This window comes from Rhipicephalus microplus, unplaced genomic scaffold, assembly GCF_043290135.1.
Source record: "Rhipicephalus microplus isolate Deutch F79 unplaced genomic scaffold, USDA_Rmic scaffold_21, whole genome shotgun sequence".
NCBI lineage: Eukaryota > Metazoa > Arthropoda > Arachnida > Ixodida > Ixodidae > Rhipicephalus > Rhipicephalus microplus.
Genome location: NW_027464594.1, coordinates 1,495,863 through 1,518,217, shown reverse-complemented (window position 1 = coordinate 1,518,217; position 22,355 = coordinate 1,495,863). Strand labels below are relative to the sequence as shown.

The 22,355-nt window shown below is 44.2% G+C and overlaps 1 protein-coding gene across 2 annotated transcripts in view; it reads left to right on the top strand.

Moving 5' to 3' along the window:
- The window catches only part of LOC142785360 (sulfotransferase 1C2-like), a 41,842-nt gene that overhangs the window by 5,970 nt on the left and 13,517 nt on the right, over positions 1-22,355 (top strand). Inside the window, exons 1-2 of one of the 2 annotated variants that reach the window (XM_075883836.1) lie at positions 2,928-3,094; positions 7,635-7,971. In XM_075883836.1, coding sequence (XP_075739951.1) covers positions 3,064-3,094; positions 7,635-7,971 — 368 coding nt within the window. In that variant the 5' untranslated portion in view covers positions 2,928-3,063. Of the gene's footprint in view, positions 1-2,927; positions 3,095-7,634; positions 7,972-22,355 lie in introns of those variants that run through there. The other variant, XM_075883837.1, reaches the window with a different exon arrangement.

Below are 22,355 nucleotides of genomic sequence, written 5' to 3'. Positions count from 1 at the left end.
GGTTTCGAGCAGTGTTGCGGAATTGCCACTCGTAAATCGGAATGAATCCGCAATTATTCCACATTTTCACTACCCCGGAATTGAATGCGAATGAAATAAAGCGCATGTTCCACAGAATAAATTGGGACTGGAATCACATCTTCAAAAAATTGAGGATACTTTTGTTGATGTGTTGTTTTTCAAACTTAACACATTAGTAAGTCAGACGCTCGAATTTAACTATCAAGTGGTTACTCGAAAAATCGGAGGACCCTTAAGCTTCACTTTTAAGAATTGAACCGTTTTAACGCGATAGTGAAATCTGGCCCCTAGTGCGTAATTCAACCACTAACCACTAAGTGCATACTTATTAATATGTTCTGTCACACACACACACACACACACACACACACACACACACACACACACACACACACACACACACACACACACACACACACACACACACACACACACACACACACACACACGCTCGCACGCACGCACGCACACACCCGCACACACACACACAGAAAAGCGCGCACGCGGAAGCGGGGCGTATCCATAGTAATGCAGTGATGTGCAATGTGGCCACTTCCTTCTGCTAGAACATCGCTTAGCTGTAGTCGAGACACGTTTTTCACAATGTCTCACAGATGGCACACGGGCGCACACGCACGCGCGCGTGTGCGCGAATAGTATACATACAGGTTTTTGATGTAAAGCAAAAGTCGCATGGCCGGCCTTCAAGATACACGCCGCGCGGTCGCCATCTCTGACAATGCCTCACAGATAGCAGCACATTATGTAGCATTTGCTGTTTGCTTGATCAACTTGATCAACGCCTTCTGAAAAGGCGTGATATGTTTTCCGCTGGATGGATATTGATATCCATTTTTGAAGCTGTTTGAAAGTAACTGTGTCTTTTTAGCGGCGATTGCCACACTATCCCGGCCTTTTTTGACGTTGTTTGATGGCCCCCAAATGCGCCTACAAATCGCCAAATAGGCTCGTTTTTGTCGTGACACCTATCAAACAAATTGCGATAAATATATCTTTTCAATACATTACATTTATGTAGTGTTTTTTTTCCAAACCAGGTGCAACTAATGTCGTAGCTTTGTGGTATGAAACTTGTTGATGTGGTATGAAACTTGTTGATCCTCAATGGGACCTAAAATTTCATTGTTTCTTTTATTTGCTTCTTTATTTTTCACTCACGGATGATTTTTTGCTCACTACCAATGGTGCCGACACCTGGTGAGTGGCCCTTTAAGTCGACCTATGGTTGCTTCTCATACCACTCCGGGTTCTCTTCATGGGGTGACGTCCGCAATTTCTTTTTTCCGTGACTGGCTTTGTTGAGCTTAAGGGGAGACACGTCGTGTGCTCTCATTACGCACATCGCGGCAGTCGTTTAGTTCGGGAAACCAACTGCACAGGCACGCCACTGCATAGCTTTCAAGACCGGCATGAAATGCGGAATGTAGAGAGGCCGGAAGCCCCGCGAAAAGAAAATGAAAACCAAAACTGCTTCGCCCACTTGCCTTACGTATAGTCTTCATCTGTAATTGTTGTAAAAGTTGCAGGTCTGTCGACATCTACCGCCGAATGTTATGTATTTTACGCTAAAAACAACAACGTCTGAACATGCTAAATACGTTGCTTGCGTTTACGTTTACCAGCCTCAGCGATTATCCACACGTACCGTACGTACGCTGAACATGATTTAAGAGAAAGTGCCACGTTCTTGTAACTGTGAGGCAGAAAAATATTGATTCGTTTTCGAGAACGGTGTTACGACAAAGCATACAGACAAAAAGAAAAAAAAACTGGAAGGTCGTTTCTTCTAGGCTGGTCCTACGCGTAAAAAGCACATTGAATGACCCTAATATTTTTAGAACTTCATAAAATGACCTCGTGCATGTCAACTCCGACTTTATGTTAAGCAGCAATTCCGCGCGTTTCAAGTCTAGGGTGCTGAATAATCAATGCATTTACATACTTTTAAACTGAAGGCCCTTCCTTGTGTAGGTATATTCACTACTTCAGCAGACTTCACAATCAAAAGGAGCTAATGAAATTCACGTGTTGCTCATTACTTGACGCCGGAAGGACATCGCCACCAAAGGATGTGATTGTTACGAACTCTTAACCACTTACGATGTGAAAATTACGAGGTCTGCGAGGGGCACACGGTCCTCTCAAAACGAAAGCACAACAACGGCCTCCTAATAAGCCCGTACTAGATTTTTTGAGCAAGCCCACTCGGTAAGTGGAGTCTTGAGATGGCTGGTTAAATGCGGGCGATTGTAGAATATTAATACTGATCGACCGCTGACACAAAAGGTCATGGCATCAGATCCCGGCCTCAGCGGCCACAACTTCAATAGAGGCGACAATGCTTGAGGTATGTGTACTTAGATGTCGGATGACGTTAAGAAGGCCCGTGTGGTGAGCATTGCCGGAGTCCTCCACCACGGTGTTCCTTGTCATATCTTGGTCGTGGGACGGTGAACTCTAAGAATTTTTATGAACGCAGAGCGAAGGAGTAGCCATCTCACCCCGAAAATAGTTTTGGTAAAATTGTAGAAATGTCCACCCATTTAGCTAGGTATGGTCAAGTGTGGTACGTGATCCGAAATAGGCCCCGCGAAAAACAGTCGATCTGACACACTGCGGAGATTTTTTCCGTTGGAAAAGTACCCGGAAAGATACGGGCGTACAAGAGCACTTCATTTTCGCAAAAGCAGAACAAACAACGCTCAGCTCACCGAACTGGGAGCAGTTGCAGACGCGACGGTGAGGTCACCTCCTTCAGCAGGCCCCACACTGACCGCACGCTGACTTGTTTGCGAGCAGGTGACCTTGTACGCTTATGCAGTTACACAACTGCATTCTTCCGCTATAGGGCATGCATGAAGGGTATTTTTCCATAGCAGCTCGGGACCACTGCTTTGGTCGTTGGTCGAGCAGTGCACGCTCAAGTAAAAAATTAATTAGCGATTGGAGTTGTAACTACTAGATTGTTTGTTCTCGAATACTGCAAACAGCTGTGACGGACTCTGGTAGACACACCGGCAGATGACATCACCACTAAAAAGGGATTATCGCAGTGAGCACGCAACCGTTTACTAAACTTCCTAGAGTATCCATGAAATTGAAAAGCATTGATGAACATTAGCGGAATGCGAAATTATTATGTACATACGTAGCTGCTGACGTAATGAGGAAAAGGCGTGTCCAGTTAGTGGCAAGTCAAACTAATGTTTGTTCGCATACACATCATAGTCCGCTACCCTTTGAGCGGCAGATTTGAAGCTACACCACATGGCTGGCTCTAGCAAATAACAGACATAAGCTGTGCTTGCGGTTTTCGCATCGCTTGTGGTTTGGTGAGGATTTCTGCATGAACGGTTATTTGTTTCTGTACAGCGAGAGTGTAACCGCAGAGCTACCAACAGCCCACTCAGCCAAGTATATCAAACATCAAACAGTTAAAAAAAGTTTTAAATTGCTTTTGTAAGAGGGAAAACAAATAATTAAGGTTTCATGTGGGAATTGATGTGATGTAAATTTTTTACGCGGAAGCGTTGAAAAGCTCGTTTTGCGAAATTTTCGGTGCCGGCGTCAGTGTTGGCTTGTTGGTTTTGAGTGAAAAATTATCATCTTGCCAATGACCGAAAAATTGAAAACGATGCTAGTGAATCAATAATAAAGTTTTTGCGTCCGGGTGAGCATGAAACCCAGGCCATTTACGTGGCATACGATATTTCTGGAAAATTATTGGAAAAAAAAAACAGTATATGAATGGCAGTTATCTGAACGCATCAGGTATTGTGTAGGAGAAACGTAGAATCACGTCAGTCGGCGAAAGCTGTCAATTAAGCAACGAGATGGCGTTTTAAAGGCCCACTAATTACGAAGCACTGAGACAAACTTAATCATATTGAGCAGCAAAATTATCAACATAATGTACAGCTGCGCAAGCTTGTGTGTTTCCCTACGGAGACGAGGTGAGCCCTTGAAGGACTTGTAAAAAATAATTATAGTGCAGCGGGCACTTACTGTGCTTGCAGTAAGTATTCATTATTATTTAAACTGGTTAATGTTTGGTGCACAGTCGTTCGTTTCTTTACGACATGGTTAAGCCATGCACAGAGAACTGAAACTGGTTAGTACTTCAGGAGAAAAGTGGCTGTTAGGTATAGTTGGCTAAAGCACATATCAAAAGTGTTTGCAGTGCAAGCATGGAACGGCGTAATAGCGAGGAACAGAATGCAAAGAAGGATGACAAAGAGCTTATGTCGTTGCTCGTTGCTATCCGTAGGACGCTGTTATACCTTAGAGTCGCATATTTGAATTCACAATTTTGTTTTTTTTGTTGCCACATAGGTACAAAACATAAACAGTGAAGATAGTGGGATAAAAGCTGTGTATAGGCTCACCTGCCCGTACGATGACTGACCGGAACTTCCACTTGTTGCAATATTGAGATAAAAACACACAGAGCAAACTGGTAAAAAATCCCGCCATCTCCACGACGTGAATGATGATGCAGGGGCTCACTCAAAACTGCTCTGTTGAAGCCGTGAATCCTCCGTACAAGTCCCCTACCACCAGATAAAAACGTGTCATATTGTTATTAGGGTGATTGCCTGTACACACATATATATATATATACAAGATGTATTCATTACATATGCATGTAATTATATACAAGAAATACATCAGTAAAAACAAACTTCTGGAACGCGTTTTTATTTGGTGATTACAATTTTGTGCTCAGTGAAGTATGTGGCGAGGGTGTAATAAATTAGAGGTTCTGGTTGAAAGTGACAGAAGGTCCGGAGTCAAGCTTCTTGTGCCACCGCTTGCGTGCCACCTCTGCTTCGCGGGCTCTCACTTCGGGGTCCGCATCTCGACGAGCCTTTGTCGCCGCACAAAGTGCACATAACGCCTCACGTATGTGTGGCGGGTGTCTCTCTTATCGGCGTAATTACGAATGACATAGTGGCATAGTGCGTGCTTCCCTACTTCCGGACAGTTGTGGTGGGCGTGTATGGGTTACATTCTACAGCTGCCCTTATAGCGTACGCGCCAAGGAGATGCGCCCCGCCGCGGTGGTATGGTGGCTAAGGTACACGGCTGCTGACTCGCAGGTTGCGGGATCAAATCCCGGCTGCAGCGCCTGCATTTCCGGTGGAGGCGGAAATGCTGTCGGCCCGTGTGTTCAGATTTGGGTGCACGTTAAAGAATCCCAAGTGTTCGAAATTTCCGGAGCCCTCCACTACGGCATCTCACATAATCATATGGTGGTTTTTGAAGGTTAAACCCCGCATATCAATAAATCAATCAAGGGACATGCCACGACCATAAGAAGCTTGGCGAACAAGATTCTAAAATCAACAATGAGCACGGAAGCAAGGTTTACATTTATAACACCAGTTGAAGCAATGCGTTTTTAGAAACATAACGAATGCTTTCATCTCGTATACTTTATATTTGTTTAGTGTTGAGGGAAGACAACAGAAAAGTCTTTGAACACCATAGTTGGTGCTTGATCGTGGAACTGCCCACTAATCGGTGTTTCTGTTTAGGCAAGATGATTGGTTGGTTGCCAAATTCCCGTAGGTACTTATATATGTAGTACCCACAGTCATCTCACGTTTAAAAGAACGCTGATATAGGTAATCGCTTCGTGTTTAAAGGTGCTCATATAGGAAGTCAACTAGAATAACTTTGAACTTGAAAAACTGATCACCCGTATGACTGTAGCGTATATCTGCAATTGCCGGCAATACTTGCCTCGGCAGTATGACTAGATAGGTATGTTTCATATAAGTAGTTGTTTTTGGTTGCGTAACGATGCCAACAGCAACATGTGTATTAACAATACCAAAAACAGTAAGTGGATAAGTAGTGGCTTCACTTGCGAAGTTGGTAGCTCTGGGTAGTGTTATACAAAGATCATTTTCAGTGGATGGCGTTAAAGTACATACAACCGATACACAAGGCGTGACACCCGTGTAAAAGCTCATATGTAATGTTGATAAGGTAACCAGCACTATAACGACTATTGATATTTCACCAACATTACGCCTGGATAGGGTCCATTTCCAAAGGGGTTTCGAGACCTATCGTGGCTCTGCTGTAAAATATTTGATGGCCATGCACTATCGCAAGATTGTGTTCCTTTTGGGACCCTGATATTTAATTTTTGTAGTTATCAGGTGAATGATGTTTCTCTTAACGCTCTAGGATTGAAATTACGAACGTCTGTTTTTGTGATTCCAGGGTAAATGTATATATAAAAGGAGACTAATACAAGAACACAAATTCGGGGGGTAAGAGGGTATATGTATAGACTTTCAATCAGCTGTGGCGCATATCCGCATACCACGGTCCGTGTTATACGGGTATGTGTCACACGTGTCTGGAAGCAAGGGTTGCGTGATGTACGCGACGAGGTTTTTACGTTATCTACCTCATAATAATATTCGTCAAAGTGTCTTACTCTCAGATGCTCATTTTGGTTTACCTCAAGTAAAGGAGGTGATCACGAGAGTACCAAGACGTATGCGGATAGATAGATAGAAAAAAATTAGATAGATAGATAGATAGTAAGATAAATTGATAAGTAGATAGATAGATAGATAGATAGATAAGAATTAAATGCCTACACTTTCTAAAAATACCTTCAATTTAGGATAAATATAAAGTGATTTCAAATTATTGTAGCATGGTTAACGATACACTTGTTACTAATGATTTGAAAACCAATACAGTAAAGGGTTATTTTCTGAATTTACGAGAAAGTCTATTTTTAGCCAAACTTTCCAACCGACTCACATTCGACATCTTGGATATATGAATTTTCGTTTGGTGCCTAAAAATGTGGCAAGTTGTAGAAGCAAGAATATTCTTCAACTTCATACTGAATTAACAATGACTTTATGAGAATAAAGCTAAGCAATTCGAAGATATTGTCAAGCCCTACTATTGAAATTGTCGTAATTATTGGGCACTGTGGGTTTTGTAATGATGCTATGGCTTGGGAGAGTAATGCTTCAGAATGTATTTATTAACAATTCTGGAAGCTGTGTTAGCTGTTTCGTATTAAATTGGACAAACAAGCGCATGAGTTGAGGCAGACGTCAAGTTGAAGCGCCAGTTTTCTAACTATATTTCTAGAAATGTTTCGATACGATGATGACTGATACTGAGTTTGTTAAATTTCTTCAATAGATATACCAGAACTATTTTGCGTGAATGAGAATATATTTTCCTATTACTGAGTTGGAAGTCATGCAGCTACTACATATTGTTGCATATCTTGTGGTCCTTCAGCAACCAATTCAACAATCCTTTTTTTTGTTGGGTTCCGATATCTATAAATAAGTCATGCTTTCAAAATTACTCGCATCTCACCCAGTGGGCTTTGAAAAAACTCCAGTCCCAACACAATGCTAAAGGTAACATAATGCAGTGACGAAGCATGCATGAGCTATTTTCCAAAGCATCAAGATATGTCACGACAGCTCAGAAACTTCTGGGACATGACCCTCACATTGACGCATCATCATCACAATCCTAAATATTGTGTAATTGCTTGTGTGACCTTTTTGAGAAAAGTATGCCTAATATCATTGCAGGTTCAATGGAGAAACGAGGCCCTTTTTTTAAAATAATGGATGGCATACCACGGTGCCCTAACGTGGACCCTATCCTGGTGAGGAAAGCACTTAATTTCAAGGCCGGCAAAGGCGATATCGTGCAATGGTCGTATCCGAAGAGCGGCACGCATTGGGTGCAGTACGTAATACAGCTCATTCTTAAAAGAGGAGAAGTCGTGGAAAGCTACGAGGACTTCGCCAAAAACACACGGCCGATGGAATACGTCGGCTTGGATGACTTCAGAACAACGCTGGCGTTGCGATGCTTCGTAACCCATTTGCCACCCCAACCAGACAACATCAGCGACGAAGCCAAGTGAGTAGGTGTATGGGGTTAATTCCTGCATATCGCGGAAAGCTAGAACTGCCTGGCACCCAGAGCACCCTACTCCTCTCCTCTTATTGAGTTAATGTCTAGACAATGCTGTGAAGTATGGGGCTTAGTGACTGAATTGTTTCGCTGCACAGCCCTCGGGAACAGCGCCGAAGTGAGGTTCTCTGAGAAACATACTTTGTGAAATCTGCGAGGCGCTCTCGTTGGACACTAGAAACTGAAGAAATTAGAGAGCCAGGAGAGTGCATAGTTTAAACGCATGTAGATGAATAGAACATACAGAATAATTTAAGGCCAATGTCTTAACTTTCTCCACATACGTTTGCTTTGAGAAAGATATATTATGGTAGAAAATCTCTCATGGCCTCGAGCAAATAAATAAATCAATGAAAACTAGGGTTCTAATTGGAAGTTAACCCAGACCATGTAGCAGCCAAGAATGCCACCAATGACACGCGCCAGCAGTGCAACGCCTGTAAAAAATATCTCATGCAGCCGTAATCATATTCATACGCAGGGATGTCCTTGGGGGGGGGGGGTGTTAGAGACCTCCCCTTTTATTATGTCAATACATGCGGCTGCCTTAACAACCCCCCACCCCACCTAGTAGCAGTGTCCTCTCTGTATTCTGTCAATGTGTGGGGCTAACCTTGCGCCACCCTCTTACGTGACTATAACAGGTGGCTATAGTCACCCAATGTATATTGTTTATATATGATTAGGTAATAAAGACTTTTGTTGACGTTTGGACCTATACATTCACTAGCACTCTGTCTGGTGGCCCAGACTTTGTGAAAATCACTTCTTCAGTCTGGTTCACCAGGCGAAATGTTAGAAAAGACATGGTGCCAATACAACAGAAGGCTTTCTTTCTTCCTTCCCTATTCTTTATTCTATCACGATCCTTTTTCTTGTTTTTTTTCTTATTTTTTATTTTTTGTGTCTTTTTCCCTCTTTTCCCCTGATTTGAGATTGTATAAAGCTGAGCACCAACAAACTGTACCTTCAGTCGTGATGAAGGCCAGACTCTAGGCTGAAACGTCGAAATAAACCATGTTGTGACCGCTAACGAAAGATATACTTGACAATTTTATATATATATATATATATATATATATATATATATATATATATATATATATATATATATATATATTATAATGAGGCGTTTTAGAGTGGTACTCTTTTATAAAACAGGAGAGCGGTCACGACACGTCAAGTGGTAATGGCGGAACTAGCCTGAGTCCCCAGCCAACCAAAACGTCGTCTTCTTCACCGACTGAGTCATACCCCCTGCCCTTTTGAGTAGCATTCATCTTCTTCACTACATTTTCCTCCCCTCCGGAAAAGAGCCATCCTGGCGACTCATGGGCAGGAGACAATAGAGGGATCGTAATACGGTTTTAGGCGGTCTATGTGGATGGTCTCACGTCCACGGCGTCGTTGATCATAGCGCTGCTCAAGCGGCTCCACGATGTAATTGACGGGTGAAGTTTGTTTAACCACACGGTAAGGTCCGTCATACTTGTACATCAGTTTCGTTGAGAGACCAGGGCTGGTTGAAGGGATGCGAAGCCAGACGAGGTCATCCGATGCATAAGAAGACGGAGGCATCGGGCTATCGCGGTAGTGTTTTTGACGTTGCTGTTCAGCACTTGTGAAGGAGCGGGCAAGCTGACGACACTCTTCCGCGTATTTAGCAGCTTGTGACATCGTCGTCGACTCAGCAACATCCGGGTGGTAAGGAAGGATGGTGTCTAGAGTGCAAGAGGGCTTGCGACCATAAAGGAAGAAATATGGTAAGAAACCAGTGATTGTCTGGACAGCAGTATTATGCGCGTAGGTTACAAAAGGGAGAATACTGTCCCAATTGGTGTGATCGGTTGCGACGTACATCGACAGCATATCTTTTAATGTACGGTTGAATCTTTCTGTAATGCCATTTGTTTGAGGATGATACGCGGTGGTAGTGCGATGAATGACTTTGCATTCCTTGAGAAGCGATTCGACAGCGTCTGACAAAAACACACGCCCTCGGTCACTCAGGAGTTCACGTGGTGCACCGTGACGTAAAATGATCTGATGCAGTATGAAACGACCGACGTCGCTGGCTGACGCAGAAGAGAGTGGTGAAGTTTCTGCGTAGCGCGTAAGGTGATCGATAGCGACGATTACCCAGCGATTTCCAGCCGGTGTAATCGGAAGAGGTCCATACAGATCAATACCAACACGGTCAAACGGTCGGGCAGGACAAAGTAAGGGTTGTAGTGGAGCTGGAGAAGTTGGAGTGGGATTCTTCCGGCGTTGACAAGCGAGACAGGAACGTACGTAGCGACGGACGAAGCGATACATTCCACGCCAGTAGTAGCGGTGGGACAGGCGAGTGTAGGTTTTTAACACTCCAGCATGGGCGCATTGTGGGTTGGCGTGAAAGGAGGCGCATATGTCTGAGCGGAGACTTCTGGGAATGACTAGAAGCCATTGGCGTCCTTCGGAGAGATAATTGCGTCTGTATAGCAAACCATCTCTGATAACGAAGTGCTGTATTTGGCGGCGCATACCTCTAGGGATATTTTGCGAGGGAGTTCGATTTAACAAGTTGATAAGTGAAGCGATCCAAGGATCTTTTCGTTGCTCCTGTTGCATGTCACTGACACTAAGTGCAGATACGTCGGGGGCAGGCGAAGACGGCGGCTTGTCACTACGTCGTAGAGGTGATCGGGACAAAGCGTCTGCGTCGGAATGTTTTCGGCCAGATCGGTAAACGACGTTGATGTCGTACTCTTGTAGCCGAAGCGCCCAACGGGCAAGCCGGCTGGTGGGATCTTTCAACGAGGAGAGCCAACATAATGCATGATGATCTGTAACCACGCTGAATGGGCGCCCGTAAAGATATGGTCGAAACTTGCCTATGGCCCATATGATGGCTAGGCACTCTTTTTCGGTGACTGAATAGTTAGCTTCTGCTTTTGTGAGTGCACGGCTGGCGTAAGAGACGACGTACTCATTAAATCCAGGTTTACGCTGGGCGAGCGCAGCACCGAGGCCAAATCCGCTAGCATCCGTGTGTATTTCCGTCGGCGCAAGAGAATCAAAATGTCGCAGTATAGGAGGTGACGTAAGAAGGTGGCGGAGTGTGGCGAATGCATCATCACAAGCTGACGACCAACTAGAAAGGTCTTTGTTGCCGGCAAGAAGGTCAGTCAAGGGCGATATGATGGAGGCGAAGTTGCGAATAAAACGACGAAAATATGAACATAAACCGAGGAAGCTGTGAAGTTCTTTTAAGGTCTTCGGCTTGGGAAATTCGGCAACGGCACGGAGTTTCGTCGCATCCGGAAGAATGCCATCTCTAGATACAACATGGCCCAAAATTAGGAGTTGTCGAGCGCCGAAGGAGCACTTCTTCAAGTTGAGCTGTAGACCGGCGGCGGTGAGGCAAGTAAGCACTGTCTCGAGCCGCTGAAGGTGCGTTGAAAAGTCGCTTGAAAATATTACGACATCGTCTAAATAGCACAGACATGTCTGCCATTTCAGGCCACGGAGGATGTTGTCGATCATGCGCTCGAAAGTGGCAGGCGCATTGCAGAGCCCAAATGGCATGACGTTAAATTCATATAAGCCATCACGGGTAACAAAAGCCGTCTTGGGGCGATCAGCCTCAGCCATGGGAACCTGCCAATAACCTGAACGCAGATCTAGTGACGAGAAGAACTCCGTGCCTTGTAAGCAGTCAAGGGCATCGTCTATGCGAGGTAGCGGGTAAACATCTTTGCGCGTGATCTTATTCAACCGGCGGTAGTCGACGCAGAATCTTATTGAGCCATCCTTTTTTTTACTAGAACAACTGGGTAGGCCCACGGGCTGTTAAAGGGCTCAATAACACCTCGCTTCAACATGTCGTCAACTTGTTATGCGATTATGCGACGCTCAGATGCCGATACCCGATACGGACGTTGACGTAAAGGAGCGTGAAGGCCAGTGTCGATTTCGTGAGATACTGTGAAAGCACGGCCCAAAGTCAGTTGCTGGTGGTCGAAGCTGGCGCGGAAGCGCTCGAGGAGGGCGATGATGTCGGTGCGCTGCCGAGCCGTAAGGTTGGGGTCGATGCAGCGCGAAATTGCGTCGGTGAATGATGGGGAAGAGGATGACGCGCAGCAATCAACAGCATCAATGGGTAGCGTAGTCGAGTGGTCAGGAATTACGCGTGCACTCGAGGGATCAATGTCATCGGCAAAGCCCAGGCACTCTCCGCACAGTAACTTGGAAGGCGAGGGAAACGGATTTGATACATAAATTGCACTTGATCCATCGTGAATATTCAGAACGGCGAAAGGAATCAGGAAGCACTTGCGGCGAACAGCGGTTTCAGAAGGCGTAAAAAGAACAGTTGAGCCACTAGAGATGTCACAGGAAAGCGGAACTAGGGCGGACGAGAACGGGGGTATCAAAGTGTCGGCGGCAACGAAAACTTTTGCAGGTGAAAGGGACGAGTCGAGTGAAGCAGCGTCGCATAACGGCGCGAACTGCACTTCCGCGCGAGCACAGTCGATGACGGCATGACGAGTGCAGAGAAAGTCCCAGCCTAATATAATGTCATGGGAACACTGCGGGAGCACTACGAACTCGACGACATACATATTGTCAGCAATAATGACACGTGCTGTGCATGCAGCAAAAGGGCGAATTCATTGCTCGCTCGCAGTGCTTAAAACGAAGTCGTGTAGAGGCATTGTGACTTTTTTTAGTCGACGGCAAAGTTTTTCAGTCATTACAGACATTGCGGCGCCAGTATCGACCAATGCAAAAACAGGTATACCTTCAACGGAGACAGCAACGACGTTGGACGGCGAAAAACAAGCTCTTGTGGAGTTCGAAAGATCCGCAGTTCTTGCCCCGGAACCGCAGCTCCTAGTTTTCCTCAGGGACAGGGCGAGGTCAACGGAGCATAGGGGAAAGGGAACGGCGTTGAGGTGAAGGCGACCGGTGTCTGTTGAAGTTCCGGCGAGGTGCAAATGTGTCCATGGTGGTAGTCTGGCCATATACAGCCGGCTCCGGTCGTGGGGGTAAATCACAATTGTTGGGCCTGACGTCGTCACGCAAGAAACACTCACGCCGTCGACAAAATTGTGCCACGTGACCCGCAATTCCACAAGCGAAGCATATGGGGCGATTGTCTTGAGTGCGCCAAGGGTTCTGAAAGCGTGGAGGTGGTGGTCGGGAGAAAGGACGGGCAGCCTGGTACATAGGCTCAGTCGGTACGACGAAGGGACGCGTGGACGTAGGCGTTCGCGACAAAGAAACGTGGCCGTTCGTGACAGGTGGACGTCGAGTTCCGTTCAGTGCTTCGGCATAGGTCAATGGAGCAGCCACAGGTGGTGCGTGAGCTGTTGGTAGCGCCTCGGACACTTGCCCCTGGACTACTCGCTGTATTGATGGCGCTAATGTAGATGGGGCACCTTCGGAGGTATAAGGCACGAGGGACAACTGGCGTGCGACCTCCTCCCGTACAAATTGCTTGATCTCGAGAAGCAAAATGGTGTGGTCTGTAGCAGTGCCAGCCGACGTTAAAGCGGAGATTGTTGCACATGGCGCGGTGGCACGACGAGTGGTGTCACGTTGTTTCCAGAGCTCATCATAGCTCTGACACAGTTGGATCACTTCCGCTACCGTTTGCGGGCTTTTGGCGACAAGCATCTGACCTGCGTCGTCAGTCACGCCTTTCAAGATGTGTTTGATCTTCTGGGCTTCTGTCATGGCCGAGTTGACACGCCGGCAAAGGTCGACCACATCTTCGATATAACTGGTGTAATGCTCACCATTCTGCTGAGCCCTGGTACGCAAGCGCTGCTCGGCCCGTAGTTTGCGAAGTGCTGGATGGCCAAACAAGTCCGCAAACGCCGTTCGGAAGGCCGACCAGGTGGGGAGGTCTCCCTCGTGATTACGGTACCACAGACTGGCGACGTCGGTCAAATAAAATTGGACGACAGTAAGCTTGTGTGCATCGTCCCACTTGTTGTGCTTGCTCAACCAGTCGTATTCGTCGAGCCAGTCTTCCGCGTCTTTGTCATCGGTTCCACTGAAGGTAGGTGGATCGCGTTGCCGAAAGGAGCCAAGACAGACAGGAGCTGCAGTAGTTGGAGCCGAGGCGGCCAACTGCTGATCATCGTCCGTGGACATCGTAGCAACTGGAGGCAACGTACGGTTTCGCAGTTCCAGGATTAGGCGTTACCCAGCACTCTCCACCAATTATAATGAGGCGTTTTAGAGTGGTACTCTTTTATAAAACAGGAGAGCGGTCACGACACGTCAAGTGGTAATGGCGGAACTAGCCTGAGTCCCCAGCCAACCAAAACGTCGTCTTCTTCACCGACTGAGTCATACCCCCTGCCCTTCTGAGTAGCATTCATCTTCTTCACTACAATATATATATATATTGTAATGAATTAATTGGTTTTTGACAAGGATGGCACCCGATCGTGTCAGGACTGTCTGCTTTCGATGATGATGATGATGAGAGTATGTCTAGAGTAGTTTTAGCTTTGCGATACATTGCTTTAGGTGGTTCGGTGAAAATGTTTCTTAAGCGTTCACTCATACCATTTTCTCATACCTATTCCACACCAACTCTTAGTTTTCTTGATGTAAGCATTTCAGTTGTAAATGATAACCTATCCACTGCTTTATACAGGAAGCCTACAGACCGGCAACAGTATTTGCACTTTGACAGTAGCCACGTGAAACAGTGCAAAACTAGCATCCCTTACAGTCAGGCCTTACGCTTTAAAAGAATCTGCTCAGAGCAATGAGAGTTTCAAAAAAATTGCAGAACACTAAAGGATGTTCTAGTCAAACAAAAATATCCGCCGCAATTAATTGATGATGCAATAAAACGTGCCGACATGCACAATTGTAGAACGCTGTTGTGCGCTGCTAAAAACTCGACTTCCTCACCGCAGACAAACTTTGTCCTTACCCATCCTGCGTCAGTTCCGCGTGTTTCGAATGTGCTGAGAAAGCACCACAATATTTTAATGCAAAGTGAACGCTTAAGAAACATTTTCATCGAACCACCTAAAGCAGTGTATCGCAAAGCTAAAACTATTCGAGACATACTCTCATTGTCATCATCATCGAAAGCAGACAGTCCTGACACGATCGGGTGCCATCCTTGTCAAAAACCGCGATGCAAAGTATGCCCTTACATGAACACATGCCAACAGGTCACCAGTACTGATTCCAACTTTTCTTTAAAAATCAAAGGCAATCTAGACTGCGATTCTAAGAACGTGATATACATGATAGAATGTGCGCTATGTGAAATACAGTACATTGGTCAAACAGAAGCGCCTTTTAGACTGCGTTTTAACAACCATAAATCTGATGCTAACCCCTTGCCCCACTTGCCCATTTCAAGACACGTGCACCTCCCTGGCCACTCTTTTGAAAACCTACAGGTCACATTACTAGAATTTGGTTTCCACACAAATTATGATAGAGAAGCCCGTGAATCATTCCTCATCTATAAGTTCAACGCCGTCGCATCTGGTCTGAATGAAAACGTAGGAAAACTTAGTTGCCTATCTGCGTAACCTGTATCACCCTGTCCATCTTTTTTCAACCTTGCTCAGCAAGTCGAACTACATTGTCTGTATCCGTTGATTACGTAGCAGCTTTTTAACGTCCTTGTCGTTTTTATTACTATTTTATAGTATTTTTCTTTTTTCTCTTTCTTTTACCGGTCGGACTACTCTTCATGTTATGTGCTTTATCTTTTATGCGTTTCATCTTTTATTTGTAAACAGCGTGCTCGCGCATGGAAGCAATATCTTTTTACTCGTAGATTAGGTGCTTTTCATATTGTGTGACTTGCATATATATATATATATATATATATATACATATATATATATATATATATATATATATGTATATATATATATATATATATATATATATATATATATATATATATATATATATATATATATATATATATATATATATATATATATATATATATATATATATATATATGCCCATAGATCGCCTTCTATGCCAGTTTTCACATTTGTATCGTACTGATATGCACAAGTATATAAACAGCACTCGTGCCATAAACTGTATTCTGATGAAGGCCGGACCCACGGCCGAAACGTCAATAAAATAACTTCGTACGTGCGTCTTCTTTCCTATACCAATAATCTTTCCCGGACCCAGCATCACTTTTGATTTTGATATATATATATATATATATATATATATATATATATATATATATATATATATATATATATATATATATATATATATATATATATATATATATATATATATATATATATATAGGTAGATAGATAAATATGACCAACCACACGAGAACGGTGTGGTGGAATAGTAGAGAAGGAGGAATGAAGACGAAGAAAAATGAATGATTCATTATCGTATAGTTATCACGTCTCCTGCGTCACACTAGTCGACAGGATCTGCCGTGCCCTTCATCATGGCGACATCCAAGAAAGTCATCAACAGCCCGAAGTACTCGGGAGCATCTCAGGATGTCCTCTTTGACAAGTGGCTCCAGTTCTTTGAGGTGACGACTGCGGCCGCAGCATAGACGGAGCGAGACAAGCTGTGCTACTTCTCCGATTACCTTGAAGGTGAGGCTTTCCGATGGTTTCTCACCGAGGTTTTCGACACTGACGCGTCTTGGGAGAGCTTATCTGAACGCACGAAGGAACGCTATACGAGCGGCATCATGGATACTTTTCGCCAATTCATTCATTGCCGGTTGCGAACAGGCCAGAGCTTGAAGGTACACTATAATGAAAAAAAATGTTTCTTGGACGCCTCGCCGAACTAAACGACGCGCACCTTATAAAAAGGCTCGGCGGCGGCCTTCCTGTGCATATGGAAGTGGCGCTTGCTGGGCTTACCTCGTAAATACCAGCGCCATGGCTTACAGCTGCATTTCGTGTAGAGTCAACCATGCAGAAAGTGAAGTTACATAGCCTTCCACTAGCTCGGAATACACCGACTAGCGTAACAATTGACAGCATTAGGCAGCATCCACATAATACCCCGGTACGAACACCCGTGCGCCAGTGCGAACACTGCGCATGGCTGACTTACCCCGACAGATTCACGGACACAATGAATGCCCACGACGCGCAAGCATTTTCACCCTTTCCACCGACTAGGGAAACGAGGAGGGCGACCCAGAGTTCATGAAAAGGAGTGTGATGCCCTCATTATAGGGTAACCTGTCAGCGCTACTCTTGATACCGGAGCTACCATTACCTGTATCAGCGAAGCAGTGCTGAAGGCACTTCACCTGCAAATAAAGAGGAATTCACCCATCCCTGTTGAACAAGTCACATCATCTACCAAAATTTTGGGACGCGTTAATCTAAATACAGATAGGAAAAGGGACAAGAAAAATTCAGGCTCATTTTCTACAAGGCATGAAGAGCAAATTAGCTCTTGGCTTGGATAGTGCCTGCCTATTTAACTTGTCACTGGACCTTGACGCCATGACTCTATGCCAAGAGACTGACATTCTCCATTCTCGTACGCAAAACCATACCACGGCTAACATGGCCGCGTCTTTATGATGTGTTGAAGTTTGCGATGTACTACATTTAAATAAAAATCAACAGTTGGCATTGAGGCAGCTTATCCACAAGCACGACGGCATTTTTAAGTCACAGACCGACATTGTGTGCATCAGTGGCGAAATGCATCGCATTCATCTCACCAACAATGTTCCCATTCGTAAAGCTCCCTATCGATGCTCAGACACCGACAGCGTTAAAATGGATTGACAAATCAAGGACCTTCTCAAGCAAGGTGTCATACGACTATCTACCTCCCCATTCACTGCGCCGGCCCTTCTGGCATAGGAAAAAGGGGAAGGTCGCACACGCTTCTGTATTGACTACCACAAGCTAAATGAATTGATGGTGCCTGATTGTCAGCCCATCCCTCATATCCACGACGTTCTTGATTCTCTGGGAAAATCCATGTACTTCTCGACGTTAGACCTAACGTCAGGTTACTAGCAGATTCAAGATTCACCCTAAAGACATTCCGAAAACGGCGTTTGTCACACGTACCGGTCACTAGAGTGGCTCGTCATGTCTTTTCGTTTTCGGAATGCTCCAGCCACCTTAGAATGGGCTGTCTAATGCATATTGGCAAAACACCGTTTGCAGAACGTACGAAATTTCTTCGATGACATTGTTGTCTGCTCTGACATGTTTCGAGACCATCTGAGGCATCTAGAGGGTGTTTTAAAAGCTTTCAAAAGCGAATGCGTCAAGCTGAAATCGAAGAAACGTCAATTTGCTCAAACCTTCATTGAGTACCTGGGACACAAGGTTTCGCATGGCACCGTCCCTCCAAAACAAAGCAACGTGGACGCATTCCTATAGTTTCCGGCCCCATCACGTCCTAAACAGTTGCAGCGTTTTCTCGGCACTGTCAATGTTTACCATCGGTACATCGACCACTTCAGTCAAATTGCTAACCCACTGACACGCCTGCTCAGTAAAGACGCCACCTTGAACTAGCATTCGGAGGTTGAACTGGTTTTCACTCAGCTCAAGAAATGCGTGACAGAAGAGCCAATCCTTGACATCTACGATGCCTCTAAGCCTTGTGTGCTATACTGTGATGCATCCAACAGCGGTATCAAGCGCCGTCTTGAAGCAGGCTAATGATGAAGGTAACGAACACCATATTGTATATCATTCACGGAAGTTACTAAAACACAAAATTACGTCATCACAGAACTCGAATGTTTAGCAATTATGGACGCTATTGATAAATGGAACTGCTATTTACGCAGGAAACCTTTCACTACGATCACGGATCACGCAGCGTTGCGATGGCTTAATAGCATCAATAGTCTCCGAGGCCGACTTTTCCGGTGGTCCATGAAAATCTCCATGTACGACGTACGCATCAAATACCAAAAAAACATTGCCAATATTGAAGCTGATGCACTATCTCGAAGCCCGATAGTTCAACTCCTATCTGCTGAGTAACTGCGAGAGCATCAAAACAACAAACCACCCGGAAAGCATACCATTGAGAACGGACTGAGTATAGTGACACGCCAAGGAATACGAGAAGCGTATGTGCCTTTCGCCCTCCGGCCTTCTCTTCTCCAAAAACTTATGACGCTTTCGGTCATGTCGGGGTAAAGAAGACGTTGCGGCTTCTATCTCCACAGTACTATTGGCTCAACATCATCACCGAAGTGAGCGAGTACGTAGGCCACTGCGATACTTGCTAGCGCTGCAAGAAACCGAAGACCAAACGCTTTGGTTCCTTGGAGTCTTTGCCACAAGCGGAACAACCATTTGATCTTCTGGCCATGGCCACTATCACAGGTTTTGGTAACTACGGCTCATCCCTAAGATTCATTCACTTAGCCGTTGATCATGCCACCCGTTAGGTCTGGGCTTTCGCACAAAAGAATGAGACTTGCGATGCGTACATCTCTTGCCTGAAGAGTATCTTCGCTGCTGGGAAGCCTCGGAAGTTTCTTTCCGACCGCGGCGCAGGATTCACTGCCGGCAAATTTAAGCAGTTCCTCAAGCAAAACAATATTCATCAGCTTTTAACAAGATCACAACGCCCGCAGTGTACTGGCTTAAACTAGTGCACTAATCAAACGATCGTTACTCACCTCCGATGCAAGATCAACGACCAACCCCGAAAACCGTGGCCGCGTCTCCTCTCTGACGTTGTCGACGAGTACGATAGAACGCCTTACGAAGTCACAGGCTACCCACCCTGCTTTCTTATGTAAGGCACACCATCGTGTCCCTATCTTCATTCAGGCGTTGCCGAAAATCTGCAAGAAGCTCGTACAAACGCAGTGCGAAATTCAGTGGCATATCACGAGAAAAATACGATTAATATTATTATTATTATTAAATGTATGTAAGGAGAGGTTGGTGCCAATTAGAGAAGGAGGAACACGATCACATATGACAAGACGTTTCCTTCATTATAGCTTCGAGTCGGAGACTTTGTTCTATAAGAAACACCCTGGCACCCGAACCGCGGCAAACTCAGCGCAATCATGGAAGGACTCTATAGGATCATACGCAAGATTTCGGCAGTGAACTACGAGATCGACCGCAGCGTGGCCCCAATCGGTCGCCAGACTGACATCGTTCAAGTCAGGAGACTTAAACAATATCACCCACCCCTGCATACACGTCTCTCTCGGGGGAGGAGGGAAGAGCGTGACGAACCACACAAGAACGGTGTTGGTGGAATAGTAGAGAAGGAGGAAGACAAATAAATGGTTCAACGTATAGCCATCCCGTCTCCTGCGTCACACACACACACACACACACACACACACACACACACACACACACACACACACACACACACACACACACACACACACGCACGCACACACACACACACACACACACACACACACACACACACACACACACACACACACACACACACACACACACACACACACACACACATATATATATATATATTAACGCGTTATTCGAAAGTCGTAGGTTTGATTCCTGCTCACAGCTGGTTATTTTTTCATCCACTTTTCTTTATTTCTTATTTACATTCCATTGGTAAAACACGGAAAAACGAGCCCTTAGGTATACACTTCTTTCCCTTATATATATATATATAATTATATATATATATATATATATATATATATATATATATATATATATATATATATATATATATATATATATGAATAAAAAGAAGACACGTCGAAAAACAGAAATGTTTCTTTACGTTTCGGCCGTGGGACCGGCCTTCGCAATATTTCAACACATGAGATGAACACTATGCATAAAAAAGTGAACGCGAGAATCAGCTGCGACGAAGCTGTTTAGCATAAACAGAACTTTACATATCGCAATATATATATATATATATATATATATATATATATATATATATATCTATATATATATATATATATATTTATATATATATATATAAATATATATATATATATATATATATATATATATATATATATATTTATGTATAGATGAAATAGATGATCAGAGTTTCTTCCGGCTACCGTAATAAAAGTTATAAACTTCGAGAATAGTGCAGTATAGGAAACAAAACAATAACATATTTATTTATTCCTAACAGTTTCGGCTGGAGGACCAGCCTTCTTCGGAGGATGTAAGTGAAAAACTCCGAAGAAGGCTGGTCCACCAGCCGAAACTGTTAGGATTAAATAAATATTTTATTGTTTCCTATACTGCACTATTCTCGAAGTTTATAACTATATATATATATATATATATATATATATATATATATATATATATATATATATATATATATATATATATATATATATATATATATATATATATGTATATATATAGAATCAATAAACCTTTAGTTGATAGTCTGAGCTCATCCTTGTCTTTTTCCCGTCCGTGTTTTCTCCGCGAAGTATACTTAGATTTCTTCCAACGTTATGCTCTCACAATTCTGCTGTTATAATGTATGTAGAGTCGTCAAGTCCTTGATGTCATCATACACCTCCGAGCGAACAACTGAATCACTGCACATCACGTAGATCATAGCCTCCTGAGGACTTTGCATGTCTAAATATTCTGCATAAATACTCATTAATGTGGGATGAGTGCGGCTTGTGATCAGTTATTCATAGGATATGTTTTAGAGACATTTGTAGGGGCGTTTTCAATGAAATAAAAAGTGCATATAAGCGCTCAACTGCAATTCAACCTATAAAAGTATAGAGAATGCCACCTTCCACAGCAGGTCGAAATTTGTGGCGTCACAACTTCTATGACCTCGAACTAAACATATTTTGGTCAAGTTTCCAGTAACGCAGAGAGAGAAATAACAGGGAGTCGGGTCTGATTCACAAGTTTGATACGGTGTGGTACTATGTGCAAACTTTTTGTGGCTCCTGCTGAATCAGTCGGGTCTGGTAGGAACACAAAAAAACAAAACGTTTTAACTATTCTAACCATACTTAGCCCTGTGAAGTTATATTCCTTACTGCTGCTAAATTGGGAAATTGAGGACTGCGCGGAATGCACCCTACCGTCTGCTGCTTTGACATGAGAGAACAACACAAGGCGTGTGCAAGACATTTTCTTCTTGTTTTCTCTTATTTATCCGCTTTTTCTTATTGATGTTCTCATTAGGCCCACCGGCTTATCCAAATATCTTTCCAGTTTATTTGCTTTCATGAAGCAATTGACTTCTATAACACAGGCTCTAATGTAACTGACACGGTTACAATGAGAAATCAACTCCTTCATATTTTTTGTGAAGCTAAACTTTTCTTTATGCCTTAG